This window comes from Oncorhynchus mykiss, chromosome 15, assembly GCF_057628025.1.
Source record: "Oncorhynchus mykiss isolate SJ-2025 chromosome 15, ASM5762802v1, whole genome shotgun sequence".
In the NCBI taxonomy this organism is placed as follows: Eukaryota; Metazoa; Chordata; class Actinopteri; order Salmoniformes; family Salmonidae; genus Oncorhynchus; species Oncorhynchus mykiss.
The window spans coordinates 65,014,573-65,038,904 of record NC_143036.1 but is presented as its reverse complement, the minus strand read 5'-3'; the positions used below and the strand labels follow the sequence as shown (position 1 = coordinate 65,038,904).

Below are 24,332 nucleotides of genomic sequence, written 5' to 3'. Positions count from 1 at the left end.
AGTAGCTATTTTAACATAGATGGACATTATCGAACAAAACAAACATTTATTGTGGAACTGGGATTCCTGGGAGTGCATTCTGATGAAGATCATCAAAGGTAATTGAATATTTATAATGTTATTTCTGACTTCTGTTGACTGCACAATATGGCGGATGTCTTTTTGGCATGTTGGGTCTCTGAGTGCCGTACTCAGATTATTACATGGTTTGCTTTTTCCGTAAAGCTTTTTTGAAATCTGACACAGCGGTTGCATTAAGGAGAAGTTTATCTAAAGTTCCATGTATAACACTTGTATTTTCATCAACATTTATAATGAGTATTTCTGTAAATTGATGTGGCTCTCTGCAAAATCATTGGATGTTTTTGGAACTACTGAACATAACACGCCAATGTATACTGAGATTTTTTTTAGACAAATATGAACTTTATCAAACAAAACATACATGTATTGTGTAACATGAAGTCCTATGAGTGTCATCTGATGAAGATCATCAAAGGTTAGTGATTAATTCTCTCTTTCTGATTTTTGTGACTCCACTCTTTGGCTGGAAAAATGGCTGTTTTTCTGTGACTTGATTCTGACCTAACAATCGTTTGTGGTGCTTTCGCTGTAAAGCCTATTTGAAATCGGACACTGTGGTGGGATTAACAAGAAGATTACCTTTAAAATGGTATAAGATACTTGTATGTTTGAGGAATTTAAATTATGAGATTTCTGTTTGAATTTGGCGCCCTGCACTTTCACTGGCTGTTGTCATATCGATCCCATTAACAGGATCTCAGCCCTAAGAAGTTTTTAAACCATTTAAATTGGGTCAATCATAATCCCGCTTCTAAAATCATTCTCGTTATTTGTAGTCTCGAATATCATGTGTAGACATGACAAATCTGAAGAAATGTATTGAAAAACATGTTTTGGTATGATAATCTGATATACAAAAGAGGACCTGTAAAATCATGTGTATAGTACTAGTATTTACATTGGAATGAACTCCTACATGGTTCCTTTCGATCTCTTCAATCTTTTTATGAGACTTTGTCTGTCTTTCTGTTGGACTGCTTTTGGAGAATCTTAACCGGTTTATGAACTCTTCTCATATGATTTACCATATTACCCCTTTGAGAAAATGTTTTCCCACACTCTGAGCACCCGTGAGGTTTCTCCCCAGTGTGAGTATATACGTGCTTTCTAAGAGCGTCTGAAGTAGTGAAAGACTTGGGGCATTGGGTGCAGGTGTAAGGACGCTCGCCTGTATGAGATCGCAGATGAACCATAAGATGGCAAGATGCTTTGAAACCCTTTCCACAATGTTTACAGGTGTGGGGGTTTTCTCCTGTGTGCGTTCGTGTATGCAGACGCAGTTCTCCTAAGGTAAGGAATGCCTTACCACATATGCTACATAAATAATTCTTCTCCCCAGCATGCATTCGCATGTGTCTCACTAGTGCACACTGCTGGGTAAACCTCTTACCACAGATGGTACACATGTGACGGCGCTCCCCAGAGTGAATGCGTACGTGCACTTTGAGATCATATGCACTCCTGTACCTCCGGTCACAGTGTTCACATGCAAATGGTCTTTCTTCTGTGTGAAGTAACTGGTGTTTTTTCAGAGCCCCAGGAGTAGCATATCGTTTGGGACACTGGTCACAATGATATGGCATCGTGTGAACTCCCATATGTAGCGTCAGCAGTGATGGTTTTTTGAAAACCTTCCCACACTCACATGTATGAGTCCTGTTTTGGGGTACAGGGGATCCCTCTTGTTTCTTGTCAACCTTTTTGTCCCCCTTTCTGACCACCTTTGTTTTCTTGTCAACCTGTTTGATCTCATTCTTTTTGTCCCCCTTTCTGACCACCTTTGTTTTCTTGTCAACCTGTTTGATCTCATTCTTTTTGTCCCCCTTTCTGACCACCTTTGTTTTCTTGTCAACCTGTTTGATCTCATTCTTTTTGTCCCCCTTTCTGACCACCTTTGTTTTCTTGTCAACCTGTTTGATCTCATTATTTTTGTCCCCCTTTCTGACCACTTCTTCTTTCTTGTCAACCTGCTTGCTGTCCTTTTCTACTTGGTCGGTATTGTCCTTGCAGAGGTTGGCCATTTCACTGTGAGAGAATGGAGGTAGAGTGCAGTTAAGAACCTGGCATGGCTCGTCAGCATTCACCATTACGTTGAGAGAATGATCCAAGTTCAATTCTGTAAGGAGAAAATACAGGAGATAAGATTACATAACCACTATATATATATATATATATATTTACACAGGTAACTGACAAACTAAAGGAAACACCAATATAAAATGTTTTAAAAGGGCTTTGGGCCACCACGAGTTGGGCACCTTGGCATAGATTCTACAAGTATCTGGAACTCTATTGGAGGGATGCGACACCATTCTTCCACAAGAGATTTCATAGTTTTGTCCTTTGTTGATGGTGGTGGAAAATGCTGTCTATGGCACCTCTCCATAATCTTCCATAAGTGTTCAATTGGGTTGAGATCTGTGACCGACGGCCATGGCACAGTTAACATCGTTTTCATGCTCAAACCATTCAGTTACCATTCGTGCATTGTGGATGGGAGCATAGCCATGGAAGGCCATAATAGCCATAATGGCCTGCCCAGCATTTTTATACATGACCCTAAGCATGATGTGACTTTAATTGTTTAATTAAATCAAGAACCACACCTGTGTGGAAGCAACTGCTTTCAATATACTTCGTATCCCTCATTTACTGAAGTGTTTATATTACAGTTACATTGTAATTCATATACTTTATAAGTCAAACAATGGATGAGTGACCTTTTTTTATTTTCCTTACCATCACAGGGTACTGGAATAACCAACACTGAGGTCTCTGCAGGTGGCAGACCCTCCTGTTGCTCTGATGTTGACAGTCCTAGATCCTCCAAACATCTATCAGTGCTTTCATCCAGGATTTCATTGTGGGCTTCATTTTCACAGACCCCATTATCTATGCATTCATCTGAGTATTGCCTCCCATTGTCAGAGTTGTCTGGCTCATAGTTAATAACAACTCTCATTTTTGGAGGGAGGGACAGTGTGGACAGGATGGTATCTGCAGTGTATTTAGAGACATGACCTGGGTAGGAGAGATCAGTTATACTCACCTATATTGCCAAGCAAAAAATACAAGAGGTGTCCAATTGGACTATTTACTTCATAGCCATTATCTGGAAGGAGACTTACTCTTGTTCATGTTTCCATGACGCTGATGGTGCTGCAGCACTGTCTTCAGTTGTTCAGGGTCAAAGACAGTCTGTCCACATTCCTCCAGGACAGAGGGGGCAGCACTGAGCCATGCTGTTGTCTAAGAGGAGCAGGACAAGGGGAATACAGCATAATAAAAAGTTCAAATACATTGTACCAGCCACTTGAGGTTTTAGACACATTTTGAAATGACCAGATACACCATTAAATTCATCTGTAGAGCCACATTACGCCATGTTCTGTCAATCTTTTAGAACGGAGATGTTTTCCTCAGTACCTGCGTGAGGTCTGGTACAGGCAGCAGCTCCTCCAGTCTGGAGAGGAACTCCCACACCAGTGTCTGCAGCGCTGTGTCATACCGAGGGCCATAGTGGACTGGAAACACCTCCTGTAAAATAGACAATTTAGCATGAAATGGGTCCATTAAAGATGCACTCCAGCTACTTGGGAACTTGCATACCTGTTGAGAAACAATATCCCAAGTATAAGTAGAGTAATGTACACACATGTAAGGGTGTGTACATTCAAAACATTAAGCACAATAGTGCAAACTTCAAGCGTAGGCCATTCAAGGAGTTGGTCTGATGTCATCAGCCTCCTCCCTTAATTGTGGGAACAATGGAGGAGCAGTTGATCTAAGTAGATGTTCAACTGGTAGCCTACTTCAGAAATATATTCAAGCAAAAGGATCATAAAGAAGTCTAGAGAGAAAGTTCCTCACCTGGAAGAAATGCTCCCTCTCAGAAGGGTCTCCCAGCAGGGTTTGGACTAGCTCCACAAAGTTAGAATCTGAAGCCTCCAATTCATCACCATGACTCTGTCATTAGGTGCAAGCAAACAAAACATCTGACAAATGTACAGGAGTGTATCCCTCAGAAATAATGTTCTCCAGTGTCTCATTCATAAAGTGTTGTCTATTTAACCTACCTCTTTGTGTAAGGATTTTTCTGTCAAAGTGTGGATTATGTTCAAGTGGGCCTGGATAGTCAGGAGGTCAGCTGTGCCCGCACTGCAACACAACTCTAAAACCATCTGGAACAGAGGTGGATATGTGAAAAGCAGGACTAGGGCCAGGGTAGTCTGATTAATCAGGCTGTAATACACAATTTATTGGTACATACAGCCTGAAATGCATGCCTGCAAAATTTTGTAAGTGTTCCTTACAAGCCAGAATGTTAAATAAAGTTAAATGTAAACTTACTCTACCAGTTGTCTGTGTGGTTTGTCCTTCAGATGCTTGAAATTTTAGATAAAATATCCACAGGGAAGTATTGTCTAGGGCCTACTAAGGTAAAGTTAGTTTTACATTGGATATTTGTCATTATCTCGTCAATAGCTATAGAACCAACCGTTCCATGACAATGGGAAAATGTATATTCTGAATCAGGGGTTATCAGGGGTTAACCTGATTCAGAATATACATTTTCCCATTGTCATGGAACGGTTGGTTCTATAGCTATTGACGAGAGAATGACAAATATCCAATGTAAAACTAATTTTACCAAGGTGCTGAACCATATCTCTAAAAGGTTGGGTAAACAATGATTTCCTGTGGAAATGTTTGGTGCAATAGCAGAAGGACAATCCCCCAGAGAATTTTATTCAACATTCTGGCTTGTAATGAACATTTGCATGATTTTGCAGGCATTTGTTGCAGGGTGTATGTACCAATGAATTGTGTATTACAGCCTGATTAATCAGAGCAGGGCAGACGTACAGTAATTTTTGTTCCATCATAAGACTCTTCCCATCCCAACCCTCAACATTTCCACCTCTCTCACCCTTGCTCTCAGTCCTAGAATGAGTTGGGTCCTCTGCCTGGAGCTCAGCAGCTCTGGAACCATCTCTGTCACAAAAGTCACAAACTCCTCCAGCTTCCCATATTGCATCACATTACGTTGTTGAGCCACTTGCCACATGAAAGCAGACATCAGGCGTAGAGGTGGAACCAGGAGACGTAAGGAGAAAGAAGGGAGATCTGTCACCGAAGAGAAGAGCAATTAACAGATAAACAAATCAATTCCATAATTCAGCTAGTTAATATTACAAGCGATGTGTAGGCTATAGGACATGTATGAATGGTCCATGTAAAAACAAAACAAAAATGTAATGAGTCATGACATCATTTTTCTACATTGAGCTACTTGGCTACATTTAACACAAACTAACCTTGTTCTGATGCTGGATCAATAATGTTATCCATAGCTAGTTTGCAAAGAAAAATAGCCACTGGAACAAGCTACTGTTAGCTAGCTAAAGAGTTTGATGCTAAGGTTAGATAGTGACCAAGCCTAGAATATACACTAAGCGCTTACAACGTGGCTAAAAAGGTTGATATCTGCATGCAAGCTAGCTAATACTATACTAGTTAGCTAGCAAACTAAACCCGTTTTCTATAGATAGCCAACATTTGCACATGCAATTACTTTTACCAAAGATATTCTACTCATCTATCGGTGATTTTACTGACAACAAACAAATCATTGACAACGAAGTACTGTACTTCCGGGTGATGTTTAAAAACAATCCTTCAGAATAAAGGTCCTCGTTTAAAAAAGAAAGATGCATACCACAAATATTATTCTCTTTGTATTTAGTCATTGCAATATATAATTTAGTTTAATTGAGGGTTTATAATATTGCCCACTAAAATAGCCTAAGTCTCCTAACCTGTAAGTTCTCCCAACCTGCTACAAAACTGTTCCTGTATACCACCTAGTCCAAACCCTGACTGAGACAGCTCCACTTCCGTAATTAAAATTATTATAAAAAGTATTATAACGAAATATTATTAATGGTATATATTTTTGTTTCAAATGTCAACCAAATTGCTGTTACTGTCCTCCTGCCGTCTTACCAAGAAAATTAGACAGCTCATCATTGTGGAAAAGGCTTGTCCAGCTTGCTTACCTTGTCAGACAGATGTCAAAGTCATCTGCAGTTTTCTGGGGAACTGCCTCTTATCCATCAACATTAATTAATATGGATGATAATAGAGCTCGCCAGCTTGTAGTCCTAAAAGACGGAAATTCGTTACAGTTCAAGTTGAAAGTTTACATACACTTAGGTTGGAGTCATTAAAACTCGTTTTTCAACCACTCCACAAATTTCTTGTTAACAAACAATAGTTTTGGCAAGTCGGTTAGGACATCTACTTTGTACATGACACAAGTCGTTTTTTCCAACAATTGTTTGCAGATTATTTCACTTATAATTCACGGTATCGCAATTCCAGTGGGTCAGAAGTTTACATACACTAAGTTGACTGTGCCTTTAAATAGCTTGTAAAATTCCAGAAAATTATGTCATGGCTTTAGAAGCTTATGATAGGCTAATTGACATCATTTGAGTCAATTGAAGGTGTACCTGTGGATGTATATCAAGGCCTACCTTCCAACTCAGTGCCTCTTTGCTTGACATCATGGGAAAATCAAAAGAAATCAGCCATGACCTCAGAAAAAAAAATGTAGACCTCCACAAGTCTGGTTCATCCTTGAGAGCAATTTACAAACACCTGAAGGTACCATGTTCATCTGTACAAACAATAGTACGCAAGTATAAACACCATGGGACCACGTAGCTGTCATACTGCTCAGGAAGGAGACGCGTTCTGTGTCCTAGAGATGAATGTACTTTGGTGTGAAAAGTGCAAATCAATCCCAGAACAACAGCAAAGGAACCTGGGAAGATGCTGGAGGAAACAGGTACAAAAGTATCTATATCCACAGTAAAACGAGTCCTATAACGACATAACCTAAAAGCCCTCTCAGCCAGGAAGACGCCACTGCTCCAAAACCGCCACAAAAAAGCCAGACTACGGTTTGCAAAGAAATTTCCTCTGGTCTGATGAAACAAAAATAGATATGTTTGGCTATAATAACCATCATTATGTTAGGATGAAAAAGGGGGGAGACTTGCAAGCCGAAGAATACCATCCCAACCATGAGGCACGGGGGTGGCAGCATAATGTTGTGGGGGTGCTTTACTGCAGGAGGGAGTGGTGCACTTCACAAAATAGATGGCATCATGAGGGAGGAAAACTATGTGGATATATTGAAGCAACATCTCAAGACATCAGTCAGGAAGTTAAAGCTTGGTCGCAAATGGGTCTTCCAAATGGACAATGATCCCAAGCATACTTCCAAAGTTGTGGCAAAATGGCTTAAGGACAACAAAGTCAAGGTATTGGAGTGGCCATCACAAAGCCTTGATCTCCAAAAATTTGTGGGCAGAACTGAAGAAGTGTGTGCCATCAAGGAGACCTACAAACCCGACTCAGTTACACCAGCTCTGTCAGGAGGAATGGGACAAAATTCACCCAACTTATTGTGGGAAGCTAGTAGAAGGCTACCCGAAACGTTTGACCCAAGTTAAACAATTTAAAGGCAATGCTACCAAATACTAATTGAGGGTATATAAACTTTTGACCCACTGGGAATGTGATGAAAGAAATAAAAGCTGAAATAAATAATTATCTCTACTACTATTCTGACATTTCACATTTCTAAAATAAAGTGGTGATCCTCAATGACCCAAAACAGGGAATTTTTACATGGATTAAATGTCAGGAATTGTGAAAAACCGAGTTTAAATGTATTTGGCTACTGTGTGTGTAAACTTCCGACTTCAACTGTACCTCTCATACGCTCAGCCATTCCCATGGGGAAAATGGATAGGAAAAAAATAGGGTTTTGGAATAAATGCCAGAAATAAGGTCAGAGGTTAACACAGGCTTAGGAGATCTTGAACGTTTTGTTCTTTGAGATAATATCAGTCATTTAACATGACCTTTATGAGTTATGAAGCCTTTTTGTGCTTAGTGCTTTTTCTGATTACATAATTACTTCCAAATTCACAAAAAGTAAAGTTAGCTGATGAAGATGATCTCATAGAACAAAACATATAAGATCTCCTAAGCCTGTGTTAACCACATAACTCATTTTTGGCATTTATCCAAAAACCCTCCAAAAACTCCACTAATTTCCCCATAGGCTTTGTCCAACGAACCATGGCGGAGTTAGTGCCTACAAAAAGGCACCATTACTGTTGCTCTCTATGTCGGACGGAGCTGTCGTGAATGAGAATGACATGATCTACTTAATTTTCCCCACAAACATCTGAGAGAAATTGCTTTTCCATGTCTATGGCATCATTGTAATAAGCTGATGTTATTATATGAAATGCTTAACTAATACATTTAGTCCAGTGTTGAAAGTTTGTCCTTTCTTGTGTTTGTCTCTGTTGTAGAAAAAAATAAAATATGAAAAGACAATATTTGAAAAGACAATATTTGAACTTTTGGACTGCAAGAAGTCATTTTGTTGACCTGCAGCAATAATATTAAGACATAGCTGACTCATTCAATTAATGATATTACCTAATGCAAAGAAATTAGGAACTGACAGGATCAGATTAAGCTACAATCTTGTCTGTCCACACATCATTTTGTATCTTGAACAATCCTACTGTACTATGCCACTTGAGCATTGGCAGATTTGTTGAGTCATCGTGTATCTCAATAACCCAATACAAGATAAGAAAACAAGGACTAGGTATCAGGATAGATAATAACACGAGCAAAATAAATAACAGAGCAGCAGCAAATTGTGAGTGTAAAAGTGTGTTTGAATGTGCATGTGTGTGAAATGTGTATGTATGTGTGTTTGCGTTGTGTTGGTCTGTGTGTGTGTGTGTGTGTGTGCATTTTTAATGTATGTGAATGTATGTGGGAGTGTCAATGCAGTGGTGTGAGTGAGTGTGTATATGGTTTGTATATACAGTGCCTTCAGAAAGTATTCAGACCCTTTGACTTTTTCAACATTTTGTTAAGTTACAGCTTTATTCTAAAAATTGATTGAATAGTTTTTTTCCCTCATCAATCTACACACATTATCCCATAATGACAAAGCAAAAAGAGATTTGTAGAAATTTTTGCTAATTTATAAAAAAATAAATAAAGGAAATATCACATTTACGTAAGTATTCAGACCCTTAACTCAGTACTTTGTTGAAGCAACTTCGGTAGCGATTACAGCTTTGAGTCTTCTTGGGTATGACGCTACAAGCTTGGCACATCTGTATTTGGGGAGTTTCTACCATTCTTCTCTGCAGATCCTCTCAAGCTCTGTCACGTTGGATGGGCGCGTTGCTGCACAGCTATTTTCAGGTTTCTCTAAAGATGTTCAATCAGATTCAAGTCCGGGCTCTGGCTAGCCACTCAAGGACATTCAGAGACTTGTCCAGAAGTCACTCCTGCATTTTGTTGGCTGTGTGCTTAAAGTCGTTGTCCTGTTGGAAGGTGAACCTTCTCCCCAGTCTGAGGTCCTGAGAGCTCTGGGGCAGGTTTTCATCAAGGATCTCTCTGTACTTTGCTCGTTCATCTTTCCTTCGATCCTGACAAGTCTCCCAGTCCCTGCCGCTGAAAAACCATCCCCACAGCATGATGCTTCACCGTCGGGATGGTGCCAGTTTTCCTCCAAACGTCATGCTTGCCATTCAGGCCAAAGAGTTCAATCTTAGTTTCATCAGACCAGAGAATTTTGCTTCTCATGGTCTGAGAGTCTTTAGGTGCCCTTTGGCAAACTCCAAGTGGGCTGTCATGTGCCTTTTACTGAGGAGTGGCTTCCGTCTGGCCACTCTACCATAAAGGCCTGATTGGTGGAGTGCTGCAGAGATGGTTGTCCTTCTGGAAGGTTCTCCCATATCCACAGAGGAACTCTATAGCTCTGCCAGAGTGACCATTGGGTTCTTAGCTCCCTAACTAAGGCCATTCTCCCCGGATTGCGCAGTCCGGCCGGGCGGCTAGCTCCGGGAAGAGTCTTGGGGGTTTCAAACTTCTTCAAATCAAATCTAATTTTATTTGTCACTTACACGCGGTTAGCAGATATTAATGCGAGTGTAGCGAAATGCTTGTGCTTCCATTTCCGACAGTGCAGTAATATCTAACAATTCTCCAACAACTACCTAATACCCACAAATCTAAAGGGGTGAATGAGAATATGTACATGTGAGAAAAATAAGAAAAGCCACAAAGGCAAGGTGCAATAGATGGTATAAAATATGGAATATACATGTGATATGAGAAATGTAAGATATGTAAACATTATTAATGTGGCATTATTTAGAATGCATTGCAATGTAAAGTGACTAGTGATCCATTTATTAAAGTGGCCAGTGATTGGGTCTCAATGTAGGCAGCAGCCTCTCTGAGTTAATGATTGCTGTTTAGCAGTCTGATGGCCATGAGATAGAAGCTGTTTTTCAGTCTCTCGGTCCCAGCTTTGATGCATCTATACTGACCTCGCCTTCTGGATGGTAGCGGTGTGAACAGGCAGTGGCTCGGGTGGTTGATGTTCTTGATGATCTTTTTGGCTTCCTGTGACATTGGGTGCTGTAGGTGTCATGGAGGGCTGGTAGTTTGCTCCCGGTGATGCGTTATGCAGACCGCACCACCCTCTGGAGAGCCTTGCGGTTGAGGGCGGTGCAGTTGCCATACCAGGCTGTGATACAGCCCGACAGGATGCTCTCGATTGTGCATCTGTAAAAGTTTGGTAGGGTTTTGGGTGACAAGCCAAATTTCTTCAGCCTCCTGAGGTTGAAGAGGCGCTGTTGCGCCTTCTTCACCACACTGTCTGTGTGAGTGGACCATTTCAGTTTCCATTTAAGAATGTTGGGGGCCACTGTGTTCTTGGGGACCTTCAATGCTGCAGACATATTTGGTACCCTTCACCAGATATGTGCCTTGACACAATCCCCTCTCGGAGCTCTAGGGACAATTTCTTCAAGCTCATGGCTTGTTTTTTGCTATGACATGCACCGCTAACTGTGGGACCTGATATAGACAGGTGTGTGCCTTTCCAAATCATGTCCAATCAATTGAATTTACCACAGGTGGACTCCAATCAAGTTGTAGAAATATCTCAAGAATGATTAATAGAAATAGGTGTCACGTTCTGACCTTTATTTCCTTTGTTTTTGTCATTATTTAGTATGGTCAGGGCGTGAGTTGGGGTGCTATGTTTGTTTTTCTATGATTTGGGGATTTCTATGTTTCGGCCTAGTATTGTTCTCAATCCGAGGCAGGTGTCATTAGTTGTCTCTGATTGAGAATCATACTTAGGTAGCCTGGGTTTCACTGTGTGTTTGTGGGTGTTTGTTTCCGTGTCTGTGTTTTTTCACCACACGGTACTGTTTTGGGTTTCGTTCGTTCCACGTTTATTGTTTTTGTATTTCAGTCGTGTTCATGTGTAGTATTTCTTATTTAAAGAACCACGCCGCATATTGGTCCTCCGATCCTTCTTGCCTCTCCTCTTCGGAAGAAGAGGAGGAAATCCCTTACAATAGGATGCACCCGAGTTCAATTTAAAGTCTCGTAGCAAAGGGTCTGAATACTTATGTAAATAAGGTATCTGTTTTCTATTTTTCATACATTTGCAAAAATGTCTAAATCTGTTTTCACTTTGTCGTTATGGGCTATTGTGTGTAGATTGCTGAGAATTAAAATAAAAAAATATATTTCAGAATAAGGCTGTAACGTAACAAAATGTGGAAAAAGTCAAGGGGTCTGAATACTTCCCGAAGGCACTGTATAGTCTAGTGAGTGTACATAGAGTCAGTGCAAGACAGAGTTAGTGCAGATAGTTTGGGTACACTTAATGGACTATTTAGCAGTCTGGCTAATTAACAGTCTTATCGCAAGGGGGTAGAAGCTGTTTCGGAGCCTGTTGGTCCGAAAGCCGATGCTCCGGTACTATTTGTCGGACGGGAGCAGAGTGAACAGTCTGTGGCTTGGGTGGCCTGGAGTCTTTGGCAATTTTCCAGCCTTCCTCTGGCCTCGCCTGATATAGAGGTCCTGGATGGCAGGGAGCTCGGCCCCAGTGATGTACTGGGTTGTCCGGACCACCCTCTATATTACTTTGCAGTCAAGGGCGCACCGCCCTTTGCAATTCCAAGCAGTGATGCAGCAAGTCAAGATGCTTTGATGGTGCAGCTGTATAACTTTTTGAGGATCCAAGGGCCTATGCCACATCTTTCCAGCTTCCTGAAGGAGAAGAGGCGCTGCCATGCCCTCTTCACGACTGTGCATACAGTGGGGAGAACAAGTATTTGATACACTGCCGATTTTGCAGGTTTTCCAACTTACAAAGCATGTAGAGGTCTGTAATTTTTATCATAGGTACACTTCAACTGTGAGAGATGGAATCTAAAACAAAAATCCAGAAAATCACATTTAAGTAATTAATTTGCATTTTATTGCATGACATAGGTATTTGATACATCCGAAAAGCAGAACTTAATATTTGGTACAGAAACCTTTTTTTGCAATTATAGAGATCATACGTTTCCTGTAGTTCTTGACCAGGTTTGCACACACTGCAGCAGGGATTTTGGCCCACTCCTCCATACAGACCTTCTCCAGATCCTTCAGATTTCGGGGCTGTCGCTGGGAAATACGGACTTTCAGCTCCATCCAAAGATTTTATATTGGGTTCAGGTCTGGAGACTGGCTAGGCCACTCCAGGACCTTGAGATGCTTCTTACGGAGCCACTTCTTAGTTGCCCTGGCTGTGTGTTTCGGGTCATTGCCATGCTGGAAGACCCAGCCACAACCCATCTTCAATGCTCTTACTGAGGGAAGGAGGTTGATGGCCAAGATCTCGCGATACATGGCCCCATCCATCCTCCCCTCAATACGGTGCAGTCGTCCTGTCCCCTTTGCAGAAAAGCATCCCCAAAGAATGATGTTTCCACCTCCATGCTTCACGGTTGGGATGGTGTTCTTGGGGTTGTACTCATCCTTCTTCTTCCTCCAAACACGGCGAGTGGAGTTTAGACCAAAAAGCTCTATTTTTGTCTCACCAGACCACATGACCTTCTCCCAGTCCTCCTCTGGATCATCCAGATGGTCATTGGCAAACTTCAGACGGGCCTGGACATGCGCGGGCTTGAGCAGGGGGACCTTGCGCAAGCTGCAGGATTTTAATCCATGGCGGCGTAGTGTGTTACGAATAGTTTTCTTTTAGACTGTGGTCCCAGCTCTCTTCAGGTCATTGACCAGGTCCTGCCGTGTAGTTCTGGGCTGATCCCTCACCTTCCTCATGATCATTGATGCCCCACGAGGTGAGATCTTCCATGGAGCCCCAGACCGAGGGTGATTGACCGTCATCTTGAACTTCTTACATTTTCTAATAATTGCGCCAACAGTTGTTGCCTTCTCACCAAGTTGCTTGCCTATTGTCCTGTAGCCCATCCCAGCCTTGTGCAGGTCTACAATTTAACCCTGATGTCCTTACACAGCTCTCTGTTCTTGGCCATTGTGGAGAGGTTGGAGTTTGATTGAGTGTGTGGACAGGTATCTTTTATACAGGTAACGAGTTCAAGCAGGTGCAGTTAATACAGGTAATGAGTGGAGAACAGGAGGGCTTCTTAAAGAAAAACTAACAGGTCTGTGAGAGCCGGAATTCTTACTGGTTGGTAGGTGATCAAATACTTATGTCATGCAATAAAATGCAAATTAATTACTTAAAAATCATACAATGTGATTTTCTGGATTTTTGTTTTAGATTCCGTCTCTCGCAGTTGAAGTGTACCTATGATAAAAAAATTACAGACCTCTACATGCTTTGTAAGTAGGAAAACCTGCAAAATCGGCAGTGTATCAAATACTTGTTCTCCCCACTGTATATATATGCTTAACAAAAATATAAACACAACATGTAAAGTGTTGGTCCCATGTTTCATGAGCTGAAATAAAAGATCCCAGAAATGTTCCATATACACAAAAAGCTTATTCCTCTCAAATTTCGTGCACACATGTAAGGCTCCGGGTGTCGTGGGTGTGGAGTCAAATGCAGGAGACAGAGAGTTCAATGCTGCGCGTCCTTTAATCGCACCAATGCACCACAGGGTGCTCACAAAAACGTTACGTTCCCAAAACACAGGGAATCAAAATGTACAAATGGGACACAACGTGCCTATACCACAGAGCCGAAGGTTTACAATGAAATAATCCCGCACAACAACCAGGCGGGCCGGCTGTCTAATAAAGACAAACTAATTACACATTCACAGGTGCTACCACTCAACATACAAGGAGGGGAAGGAAAAACAATCAGTGGCAGCTAATAGGCCGGTGACGACGACCGCCGAGCGCCACCTGCCCGGGAAAGGGAAACACCCTCGGTCGGACTCGTGACAGTACCCCCCCCCTGACGCGTGGCTCCCGCAGCGCGCCGACACCGGCCTCGAGGTCGCCCCGGAGGACGAGGCGCAGGGCGATCCGGATGGAGGCGATGGAAATCCCTCAACATGGAGGGATCCAAGATGTCCCCCACCGGTACCCAGCACCCCTCCTCCGGACCGTACCCCTCCCAGTCCACGAGGTACTGCAGGCCCCTCACCCGGCGTCTTGAGTCCAGAATGGCCCGGATCGTGTACGCCGGGGACCCCTCGATGTCCAGCGGGGGGGGAGGGACCTCCGGTACCTCACTGTCCTGCAGGGGACCAGCTACCACCGGCCTGAGGAGAGACACATGAAACGAGGGGTTAATACGATAATAGGAAGGGAGTTGTAATCGATAACACACCTCGTTTATCCTCCTCAGGACTTTAAAGGGCCCTACACACTGCGGACCCAGCTTCCGGCAGGGCAAGCGGAGAGGTAGGTTTCGGGTCGAGAGCCAGACCCTGTCCCCCGGTACAAACACGGGGGCCTCACTGCGGTGGCGGTCAGCACTCCTCTTCTGCCGTCCACTCGCTTGTCGTAGAGATTCCTGGACGGCCCTCCAGGTCTCCTTGGAGCGCTGTACCCATTCCTCCACCGCAGGAGCCTCGGTCTGGCTCGGATGCCATGGTGCCAGGACCGGCTGGTACCCCAACACACACTGAAAAGGGGACACGTTAGTAGAGGAGTGGCGTAGTGAGTTCTGAGCCATTTCAGCCCAGGGAATGTATCGTGCCCACTCCCCTGGCCGATCCTGGCAATACGACCGCAGAAACCTACCCACCTCCTGGTTCACTCTCTCCACCTGCCCATTACTCTCGGGGTGATAACCGGAGGTCAGGCTGACAGAGACCCCCAAACGTTCCATGAACGCTCTCCATACCCGGGACGTGAATTGGGGGCCCCGATCAGAAACGATGTCCTCCGGCACCCCGTAGTGCCGGAAGACATGGGTGAATAACGCCTCCGCAGTCTGTAGGGCTGTAGGGATACCGGGCAACGGGAGGAGACGGCAGGACTTAGAGAACCGATCCACAATCACCAGAACCGTGGTGTTCCCCTGAGACGGCGGGAGATCGGTTAGGAAATCTATGGACAGATGTGACCATGGCCGCTGTGGAACAGGGAGGGGTTGTAGCTTCCCTCTAGGAAGGTGCCTAGGAGCCTTACTCTGAGCGCACACTGAACAGGAGGAGACATAACCCTTAACGTCCTTAGCCAACGTAGGCCACCAATACCTCCCCTGAAGGCTCCCCACTGTCCTCGTCACCCCAGGGTGACCCGAGGAGGGTAGAACGTGAGCCCACCGAATCAGTTTGTCCCGAACACCAAGCGGCACGTACCTTCGCCCCGCTGGACACTGAGAAGGCGCGGGTTCAGCCCGTAACGCCCGCTCGATGTCCGAGTCCACCTCCCATACCACTGGGGCTACCAGCTTCGATGCGGGAAGGATGGGAGTAGGTTCGGTGGACCCATCCTCCGTGTCATAAAGGCGGGACAGTGCGTCAGCCTTCACGTTCTGGGAGCCCGGTCTATAAGACAAAGTAAATCGGAACCGGGTGAAGAACATGGCCCACCTTGCCTGACGTGGGTTAAGTCTCCTAGCTGCCCGAATATACTCCAGATTCTGGTGGTCGGTCCAGATGAGAAAGGGGTGTTTAGCCCCCTCAAGCCAGTGTCTCCACACCTTCAGAGCTCTAACCACCGCTAGCAACTCCCGGTCCCCCACATCATAGTTACGCTCCGCTGGGCTGAGCTTCCTTGAGAAGAAAGCGCAGGGTCGGAGTTTTGGTGGCGTACCCGAGCGCTGTGATAGCACGGCACCCACCCCAGCCTCGGACGCGTCCACCTCCACTATGAATGCTAGAGAGGGGTCCGGATGCGCCAACACGGGCGCATCAGTAAACAGCGCCTTCAACTTGTTGAATGCTCCGTCCGCCTCTGCTGACCACTGCAAACGCACCGGGCCCCCCTTCAGCAGTGAGGTGATGGGAGCTGCTACCTGGCCAAAACCCCGGATAAACCTCCGGTAGTAGTTGGCAAAACCCAGAAAACGCTGCACCTCCTTTACCGTGGTCGGAGTCGGCCAATTACGCACGGCCCTAATGCGGTCACCCTCCATCACTACCCCCGAGGTGGAAATGCGATATCCCAGAAAAGAGACGGCTCGTTTAGAGAACACGCATTTCTCAGCCTTGACGTATAGGTCATGCTCCAGCAGTCTACCAAGCACCTTGCGCACCAGAGACACATGCGCGGTGTGAGTGGCCGAGTAGATCAGAATGTCATCGATATAAGCCACCACTCCCTGCCCGCACAGGTCCCTGAGAATCTCGTCTACAAAGGATTGGAAAACGGCTGGAGCATTCTTTAACCCATACGGCATGACGAGGTACTCATAGTGGCCTGATGTAGTACTAAATGCGGTTTTCCACTCGTCTCCCTTCCGAATACGCACCAAACTATACGCGCTCCTGAGATCCAGTTTTGTGAAGAACTGCGCTCCGTGGAACGATTCCACCGCCGTAGCGATGAGAGGTAGAGGGTAACTATACCCCACTGTGATGGCGTTTAGACCTCTATAATCGATACACGGACGCAAGCCTCCCTCCTTTTTCCTCACAAAAAAGAAACTTGAGGAGACGGGTGAAATGGAGGACCGAATGTACCCCTGTCCCAGCGCCTCCGTGACATATGTCTCCATTGCCAACGTCTCCTCCTGGGACAGCGGGTACACGTGACTCTTGGGAAGCGCAGCGTCTACCTGGAGATCTATCGTACAATCCCTTCCCGGTCGATAAGGTGGTAATTTAGTCGCTTTCACTTTACTGAAAGCGATTGCCAAATCGGCATACTCGGGGGGAATGCACACCGTGGAACCCTGGTCTGGACTCTCCACCGACGTGGCACCGATGGAAACTCCCAAACACCTTCCAGAACACTCCTCTGACCACCCCTGGAGAACCCCCTGTTTCCACGAAATTTTAGGATTGTGCCGGGCCAGCCAGGGAGTCCCCAGCACCACTGGAAACGCAGGCGAGTCAATAATAAAGAAACTGATACGCTCCCTATGATTCCCCTGCGTCACCATGTCCAGTGGGACCGTGGTCTCCCTGACCATCCCTGACCCTAATGGCCGGCTATCTAGGGAGTGCACGGGGAAAGGAGAATCTATCGGCACCAGCGGAACCCCTAACTTAAGGGCGAGTCCGCGATCCATAAAGTTCCCAGCTGCGCCTGAATCGACGAGCGCCCTATGCTGGGAAGAGGGAAAAAAGCGAAGGAAAAAAGTTAAGACAAACATGTGGCCAACAGGGGGTTCTGGGTGAGTTTGATGCTGACTCACCTGGGGTGACCGAGAAGCGTTCCGCCTGCCATCTCTACTCCCAGACGGACCCCCCCAGCACCGATCAGACGTGTGTCCTCTCCGACCACAGTTGGTGCAGGGAAGGCCTCCTCCTCCGGTACCCCTCGGCGCAGCCCCTCCCAACTCCATCGGAATGGGAGCGGAGGGGCTGGGTGGTGGAACGCACAGGACCCTCTCTGAACGCCCGCGGGCAGCCAGCAGATTATCCAGTCGAATGGACATGTCAATCAGCTGATCCAGTGACAGAGTGGTGTCCCGACACGCTAACTCCCGGCGGACATCCTCTCGGAGACTACACCTGTAGTGGTCCATGAGAGCCCTGTCGTTCCACCCAGATCCGGCTGCCAAGGTCCGGAACTCCAGCGCGTAATCCTGGGCGCTCCTCCTCTCCTGCCTGAGGTGAAATAGTCGTTCTCCCGCCGCTCGGCCGTCTAGAGGGTGATCAAACACGGCGCGGAAGCGACGGGAAAACTCTGGGTAGTGCTCCCGCGCTGAGTCTGGACCATTCCAGACCGCGTTCGCCCATTCCAGGGCACGACCCGTGAGGCAGGAGATGAGGACACTCACCCTCTCTTCTCCTGAGGGAGTGGGTCTGACGGTGGCCAGGTATAGCTCCAGCTGGAGCAGAAACCCCTGGCCACCCGCCGCCGCTCCATCATAAGCCCTCGGTAGCGTCAGACGGAGGGTGCTGGAGTCGGGAGATGGGGAGTCCGGAACCGTGGGTGCCGAAGGTGGAGAGAGGAGCCCACTCCTCTCCCATCTGTCCATTCTCTCCCTCACTTGATCCATCGCGGATCCGATCCGATGAAGGACGGTGGTGTGGTGGAGAACCCGTTCCTCCATCGATGGGAGAGGGTTGGCTGCTGCTCCTGCTGACTCCATCAATTTGATAGGTGCGGGATTCTGTAAGGCTCCGGGTGTCGTGGGTGTGGAGTCAAATGCAGGAGACAGAGAGTTCAATGCTGCGCGTCCTTTAATCGCACCAATGCACCACAGGGTGCTCACAAAAACGTTACGTTCCCAAAACACAGGGAATCAAAATGTACAAATGGGACACAACGTGCCTATACCACAGAGCCGAAGGTTTACAATGAAATAATCCCGCACAACAACCAGGCGGGCCGGCTGTCTAATAAAGACAAACTAATTACACATTCACAGGTGCTACCACTCAACATACAAGGAGGGGAAGGAAAAACAATCAGTGGCAGCTAATAGGCCGGTGACGACGACCGCCGAGCGCCACCTGCCCGGGAAAGGGAAACACCCTCGGTCGGACTCGTGACAACACATTTATTTACATCCCTGTTAGTGAGCATTTCTCCTTTGCCAAGATCATCCATCCACCTGAAAGGTGTGGCATATCAAGAAGCTGATTAAACAGCATGATCATTACACAGGTGCACCTTATGCCGAGGAAAATAAAATGCCACTCTAAAATGTGCAGTTTTGTCACACAACATAATGCCAAAGATGTCTCATGTTGAGGGAGCGTGAAATTGGCATGTTGACTGCAGGAATGTCCACCAGAGCTATTGCCAGATAATTTAATGTTAATTTCTCTACCATAAGCCGCCTCTCGAACATCATTTTAGAGAATTTGCCAGTATGTCCAACTAACCACGCCAGCCCAGAACTTCCACATCCGGCTTCTTCACCTGCGGGGTCGTCTGAGACCAGCCACCCAGACAGCTGATGAAACTGAAGAGTATTTCTGTCTGTAATGAATCCTGTTTGTGGGGAAAAACTCATTCTGAATGGCTGGGCCTGGCTCCCATGGGACCGCTTCCCAGGCATGGTTGCGCCCATTCCCAGTCATGTGAAGTCCATAGATTAGGGCCTAATTTATTTATTTCAATTGACTGATTTCCTTTATGAACTGTAACTCAGTAAAATCGTTGAAATTATTGCATGTTGCGTTAATATTTTTGTTCAGTATATAAATTCGAATTTAGATGCTATATTAGTCAAACAATGGATGAGTGTTTGACCTTTTTTATTTTCCTTACCATCATAGGGTACCCAATAGAGTAACCAACACTGAGGTCTCTGCAGGTGGCAGACCCTCCTGTTGCTCTGATGTTGACAGTCCTAGATCCTCCCAACATCTATCAGTGCTTTCATCCAGGATTTCATTGTGGTCTTCATTTTCACAGACCCCATTATCTATGCATTCATCTGAGTATTGCCTCCCATTGTCAGAGTTGTCTGGCTCATAGTTAATAACAACTCTCATTTTTGGAGGGAGGGACAGTGTGGACAGGATGGTATCTGCAGTGTATTTAGAGACATGACCTGGGTAGGAGAGATCAGTTATACTCACCTATATTGCCAAGTAAAAAATACAAGAGGTGTCCAATTGGACTATTTACTTCATAGCCATTATCTGGAAGGAGACTTACTCTTGTTCAGGTTTCCATGACGCTGATGGTGCTGCAGCACTGTCTTCAGTTGTTCAGGGTCAAAGACAGTCTGTCCACATTCCTCCAGGACAGAGGGGGCAGCACTGAGCCATGCTGTTGTCTAAGAGGAGCAGGACAAGGGGAATACAGCATAATAAAAAGTTCAAATACATTGTACCAGCCACTTGAGGTTTTAGACACATTTTGAAATGACCAGATACACCATTAAATTCATCTGTAGAGCCACATTATGCCATGTTCCGTCAATCTTTTAGAACGGAGATGTTTTCCTCAGTACCTGCGTGAGGTCTGGTACAGGCAGCAGCTCCTCCAGTCTGGAGAGGAACTCCCACACCAGTGTCTGCAGCGCTGTGTCATACCGAGGGCCATAGTGGACTGGGAACACCTACTGTGAAATAGACAATTTAGTATGAAATGGATCTAGTGCCAAATGTTTCCATTAAAAATGAACTCCCGCTTTTTTGGAACTTTTCCTGTTGAGAAACAATATCCCAAGTATAAGTACAGTAATGTATACACATTTAAGGGTAAAAAAAACACCTTTTGAGCAAAATAGTGCTTTTTAGACAACTACAAACTTTATGGAGGCCATTCGAGCAGTTGAGATGGTCTGATGTTATGTCGTCAACCTCCTCCCTGGCTTGTGGGAACAATGGAGGAGCAAAAACATCAAATAAAAAGGCCCTGACCCACTTGTACTATGTTATACTTGGACCACCTGTTGAGATGTGCCTTTTGTTAAGTAAATTTGGTGATAAATTATGTGAAAAGGAGACTGGAGTGCCACTTTAACAAGATCTTTAGGGTATTTTGAATGCAGACGAAGGATACTTATAACCTTTAAATCTACGTAGATGATTTTCAACTAGTAGCCTATTTAAGAAATATATTCAAGCAAAATTATCATAAAGAAGTCTAGAGAGAAAGTTCCTGACATGGAAGAAATGCTCCCTCTCAGATGGGGCTTCCAGCAGGATTTGGACTAAATGAGAACTTGTTCTCAACTAGCCTACCTGGTTAAATAAAGGTGGAGAAAAAAAAGCTCCACAAAGTTAGAATCTGAAGCCTCCAATTCATCACCATGACTCTGTCATTAGGTGCAAGCAAACAAAACATCTGACAAAGGTACAGGAGTGTATCCCTCAGAAATAATGTTCTCCAGTGTCTCATTCATAAAGTGTTGTCTATTTAACCTACCTCTTTGTGTAAGGATTTTTCTGTCAAAGTGTGGATTATGTTCAAGTGGGCCTGGATAGTCTGGAGGTCAGCTGTGCCCGCACTGCAACACAACTCTAAAACCATCTGGAACAGAGGTGGATATGTGAAAATCAGGACTAGGGACAGACGTACAGTAATTGCAGCTAGTAGCTGCCCATAGTTTGTTCCATCATAAGACTCTTCCCATACCAACCCTCAACATTTCCACCTCTCTCTCCCTTGCTCTCAGTCCCAGAATGATTTGTGTCCTCTGCCTGGAGCTCAGCAGCTCTGGAACCATCTCTGTCACCAAAGTCACAAACTCCTCCAGCTTCCCATACTGCATCACATTACGCCGTTGTGTCACTTGCCACATGAAAGCCACATCAGGCGTAGAGGTGGAACCAGGAGATGCAAGGAGAACAGAGGGAGGGAGACCTGTCACCAAACTGAAGAGAGCAATTAACAATTAAACAGATAAACAAATAATAAATGCAAAATCGACTAATCCCATAACTCAGCTAGTAATATATATCCCATAACTCAGCTAGTAATATATATCCCATAACTCAGCTAGTAATATATATCCCATAATTCAGCTAGTAATATATATCCCATAACTCAGCTAGTAATATATATCCCATAACTCAGCTAGTAATATATATCCCATAATTCAGCTAGTAATATATATCCCATAATTCAGCTAGTAATATATATCCCATAACTCAGCTAGTAATATATATCCCATAATTCAGCTAGTAATATATATCCCATAATTCAGCTAGTAATATATATCCCATAATTCAGCTAGTAATATATATCCCATAACTCAGCTAGTAATATATATCCCATAACTCAGCTAGTAATATATATCCCATAACTCAGCTAGTAATATATATCCCATAACTCAGCTAGTAATATATATCCCATAATTCAGCTAGTAATATATATCCCATAACTCAGCTAGTAATATATATCCCATAACTCAGCTAGTAATATATATCCCATAATTCAGCTAGTAATATATATCCCATAATTCAGCTAGTAATATATATCCCATAATTCAGCTAGTAATATATATCCCATAACTCAGCTAGTAATATATATCCCATAATTCAGCTAGTAATATATATCCCATAATTCAGCTAGTAATATATATCCCATAACTCAGCTAGTAATATATATCCCATAATTCAGCTAGTAATATATATCCCATAATTCAGCTAGTAATATATATCCCATAATTCAGCTAGTAATATATATCCCATAATTCAGCTAGTAATATATATCCCATAATTCAGCTAGTAATATATATCCCATAACTCAGCTAGTAATATATATCCCATAATTCAGCTAGTAATATATATCCCATAATTCAGCTAGTAATATATATCCCATAACTCAGCTAGTAATATATATCCCATAATTCAGCTAGTAATATATATCCCATAATTCAGCTAGTAATATATATCCCATAACTCAGCTAGTAATATATATCCCATAACTCAGCTAGTAATATATATCCCATAATTCAGCTAGTAATATATATCCCATAATTCAGCTAGTAATATATATCCCATAATTCAGCTAGTAATATATATCCCATAACTCAGCTAGTAATATATATCCCATAATTCAGCTAGTAATATATATCCCATAATTCAGCTAGTAATATATATCCCATAACTCAGCTAGTAATATATATCCCATAATTCAGCTAGTAATATATATCCCATAATTCAGCTAGTAATATATATCCCATAACTCAGCTAGTAATATATATCCCATAACTCAGCTAGTAATATATATCCCATAACTCAGCTAGTAATATATATCCCATAACTCAGCTAGTAATATATATCCCATAACTCAGCTAGTTAGTAATATTACAAGCTATGTGTAGGTAAACTATAGGACATATTTGAATGATCCATGTAAAAACAAAATGAGTCATGCCATATAATTTTTCTACATTTAGCTACTGCTATGTGATAAGCAATGCATGACAAAACAGCAAACTAACCTTGTTCTGATGCTGGATCAATAATGTTATCCATAGCTAGTTTGCAAAGCAAAAAGACACCTGAAACAAGCTAGCTACAGATTTCGATGTTAACGTTAGATAGTGCGACCAAGCCTAGAATACACATAATATATTAAAGCGCTTGCAACCTAACTTAAAAGGTTGATATATGTATCCAAGCTAACAATACCCGAATCAGCTAAGTTAAATAAAACAGTTTTTTTAAAGAGGTTGCTAGATCCAGCGTCTCATCAGCAACACTAAAAAAGTACTTCCAGGTCATGGATTTCAAAAATCGTCCAAAGAAAAGTCCCTCACGTTACATAATTGTAGAAATGCGCAATAACCTTTGATTATTAATGATATATGGAAAATAATTGTCTAAACATGAACAATGATTTTAAAAAAATCATAATTAAGTGACATTTGGATTAAATGTGGGTTTTAAAACATATTCCAAGTTCAAATAAATGTCCACAATGTGAATCACTATATATGGAATACATATTGGCTTATAAAGCAAAAACTATTCTGGGTGCCTCAGTAAAAGTATTGTGGGGATTACTCAGTAGGGCCTGTATAGTGTATTTCATGAGGCTCTGAATAATATATGTCGCTGGCCTTTTATTTTGGTCAAACAGCTTAAAGTGGGTTGCCTGGACAACATATATTGTACAAATATAGCACTGTACAGGAAACATTATTCATTGTGTGTCTGTACAACCAGGGTACAGTCTACTCACTAGAGTCCCTAGAATACAAAACAGGTGAGTTTGAACAAAAAGCTAGGTCACAGGAAGCTTTATGTTGATATTTGAGTAGTGATACACATATCAGCATCATGGATAGCTACCCTTTTAGACTGCTA

At 43.8% G+C, this 24,332-nt stretch overlaps 1 protein-coding gene across 6 annotated transcripts; it reads right to left on the bottom strand.

Annotated features, from left to right (window-relative positions):
* Positions 1-31: 31 nt before the first annotated feature.
* Positions 32-23,740, bottom strand: LOC110490523 (TERF1-interacting nuclear factor 2). Of its 6 annotated transcripts, XM_090200808.1 has the most exons (12): positions 23,465-23,740; positions 21,656-21,890; positions 21,442-21,546; positions 20,522-20,632; positions 20,224-20,344; positions 6,144-6,248; positions 5,015-5,211; positions 4,161-4,265; positions 3,955-4,050; positions 3,511-3,621; positions 3,213-3,333; positions 32-2,200 (listed from the first exon to the last, which is right to left on the bottom strand). In XM_090200808.1, the coding sequence occupies exons 7-12, from the start codon at positions 5,162-5,164 to the stop codon at positions 1,029-1,031; spliced, it is 1,755 nt and encodes a 584-aa protein (XP_090056934.1). In that variant the 5' UTR covers positions 5,165-5,211; positions 6,144-6,248; positions 20,224-20,344; positions 20,522-20,632; positions 21,442-21,546; positions 21,656-21,890; positions 23,465-23,740; the 3' UTR covers positions 32-1,028. The 6 variants fall into 6 exon arrangements, with proteins under 6 accessions (XP_090056934.1, XP_090056933.1, XP_021419628.1 ...); XM_090200807.1 differs by lacking the exons at positions 21,656-21,890; positions 23,465-23,740 and adding an exon at positions 2,824-3,105 and having other exon boundaries at positions 21,442-21,554; XM_021563953.3 differs by lacking the exons at positions 6,144-6,248; positions 20,224-20,344; positions 20,522-20,632; ... (1 more) ...; positions 21,656-21,890; positions 23,465-23,740 and adding exons at positions 2,824-3,105; positions 5,403-5,751.
* Between the last annotated feature and the right edge of the window lie 592 nt (positions 23,741-24,332).

What these genes read in the sequence shown, in the direction of transcription:
- LOC110490523 (XM_021563953.3), bottom strand. Translation starts at nt 5,436, where the DNA reads ATGGATAACATTATTGATCCAGCATCAGAACAAG. An exon ending in CTGTACCAGACCTCACGCAG is followed by an intron (nt 3,334 to 3,510) that starts GTACTGAGGAAA and finishes TGCTCCTCTTAG; the next exon opens with ACAACAGCATGGCTCAGTGC. An exon ending in TATTCCAGTACCCTGTGATG is followed by an intron (nt 2,201 to 2,823) that starts GTAAGGAAAATA and finishes TTCTCCTTACAG; the next exon opens with AATTGAACTTGGATCATTCT.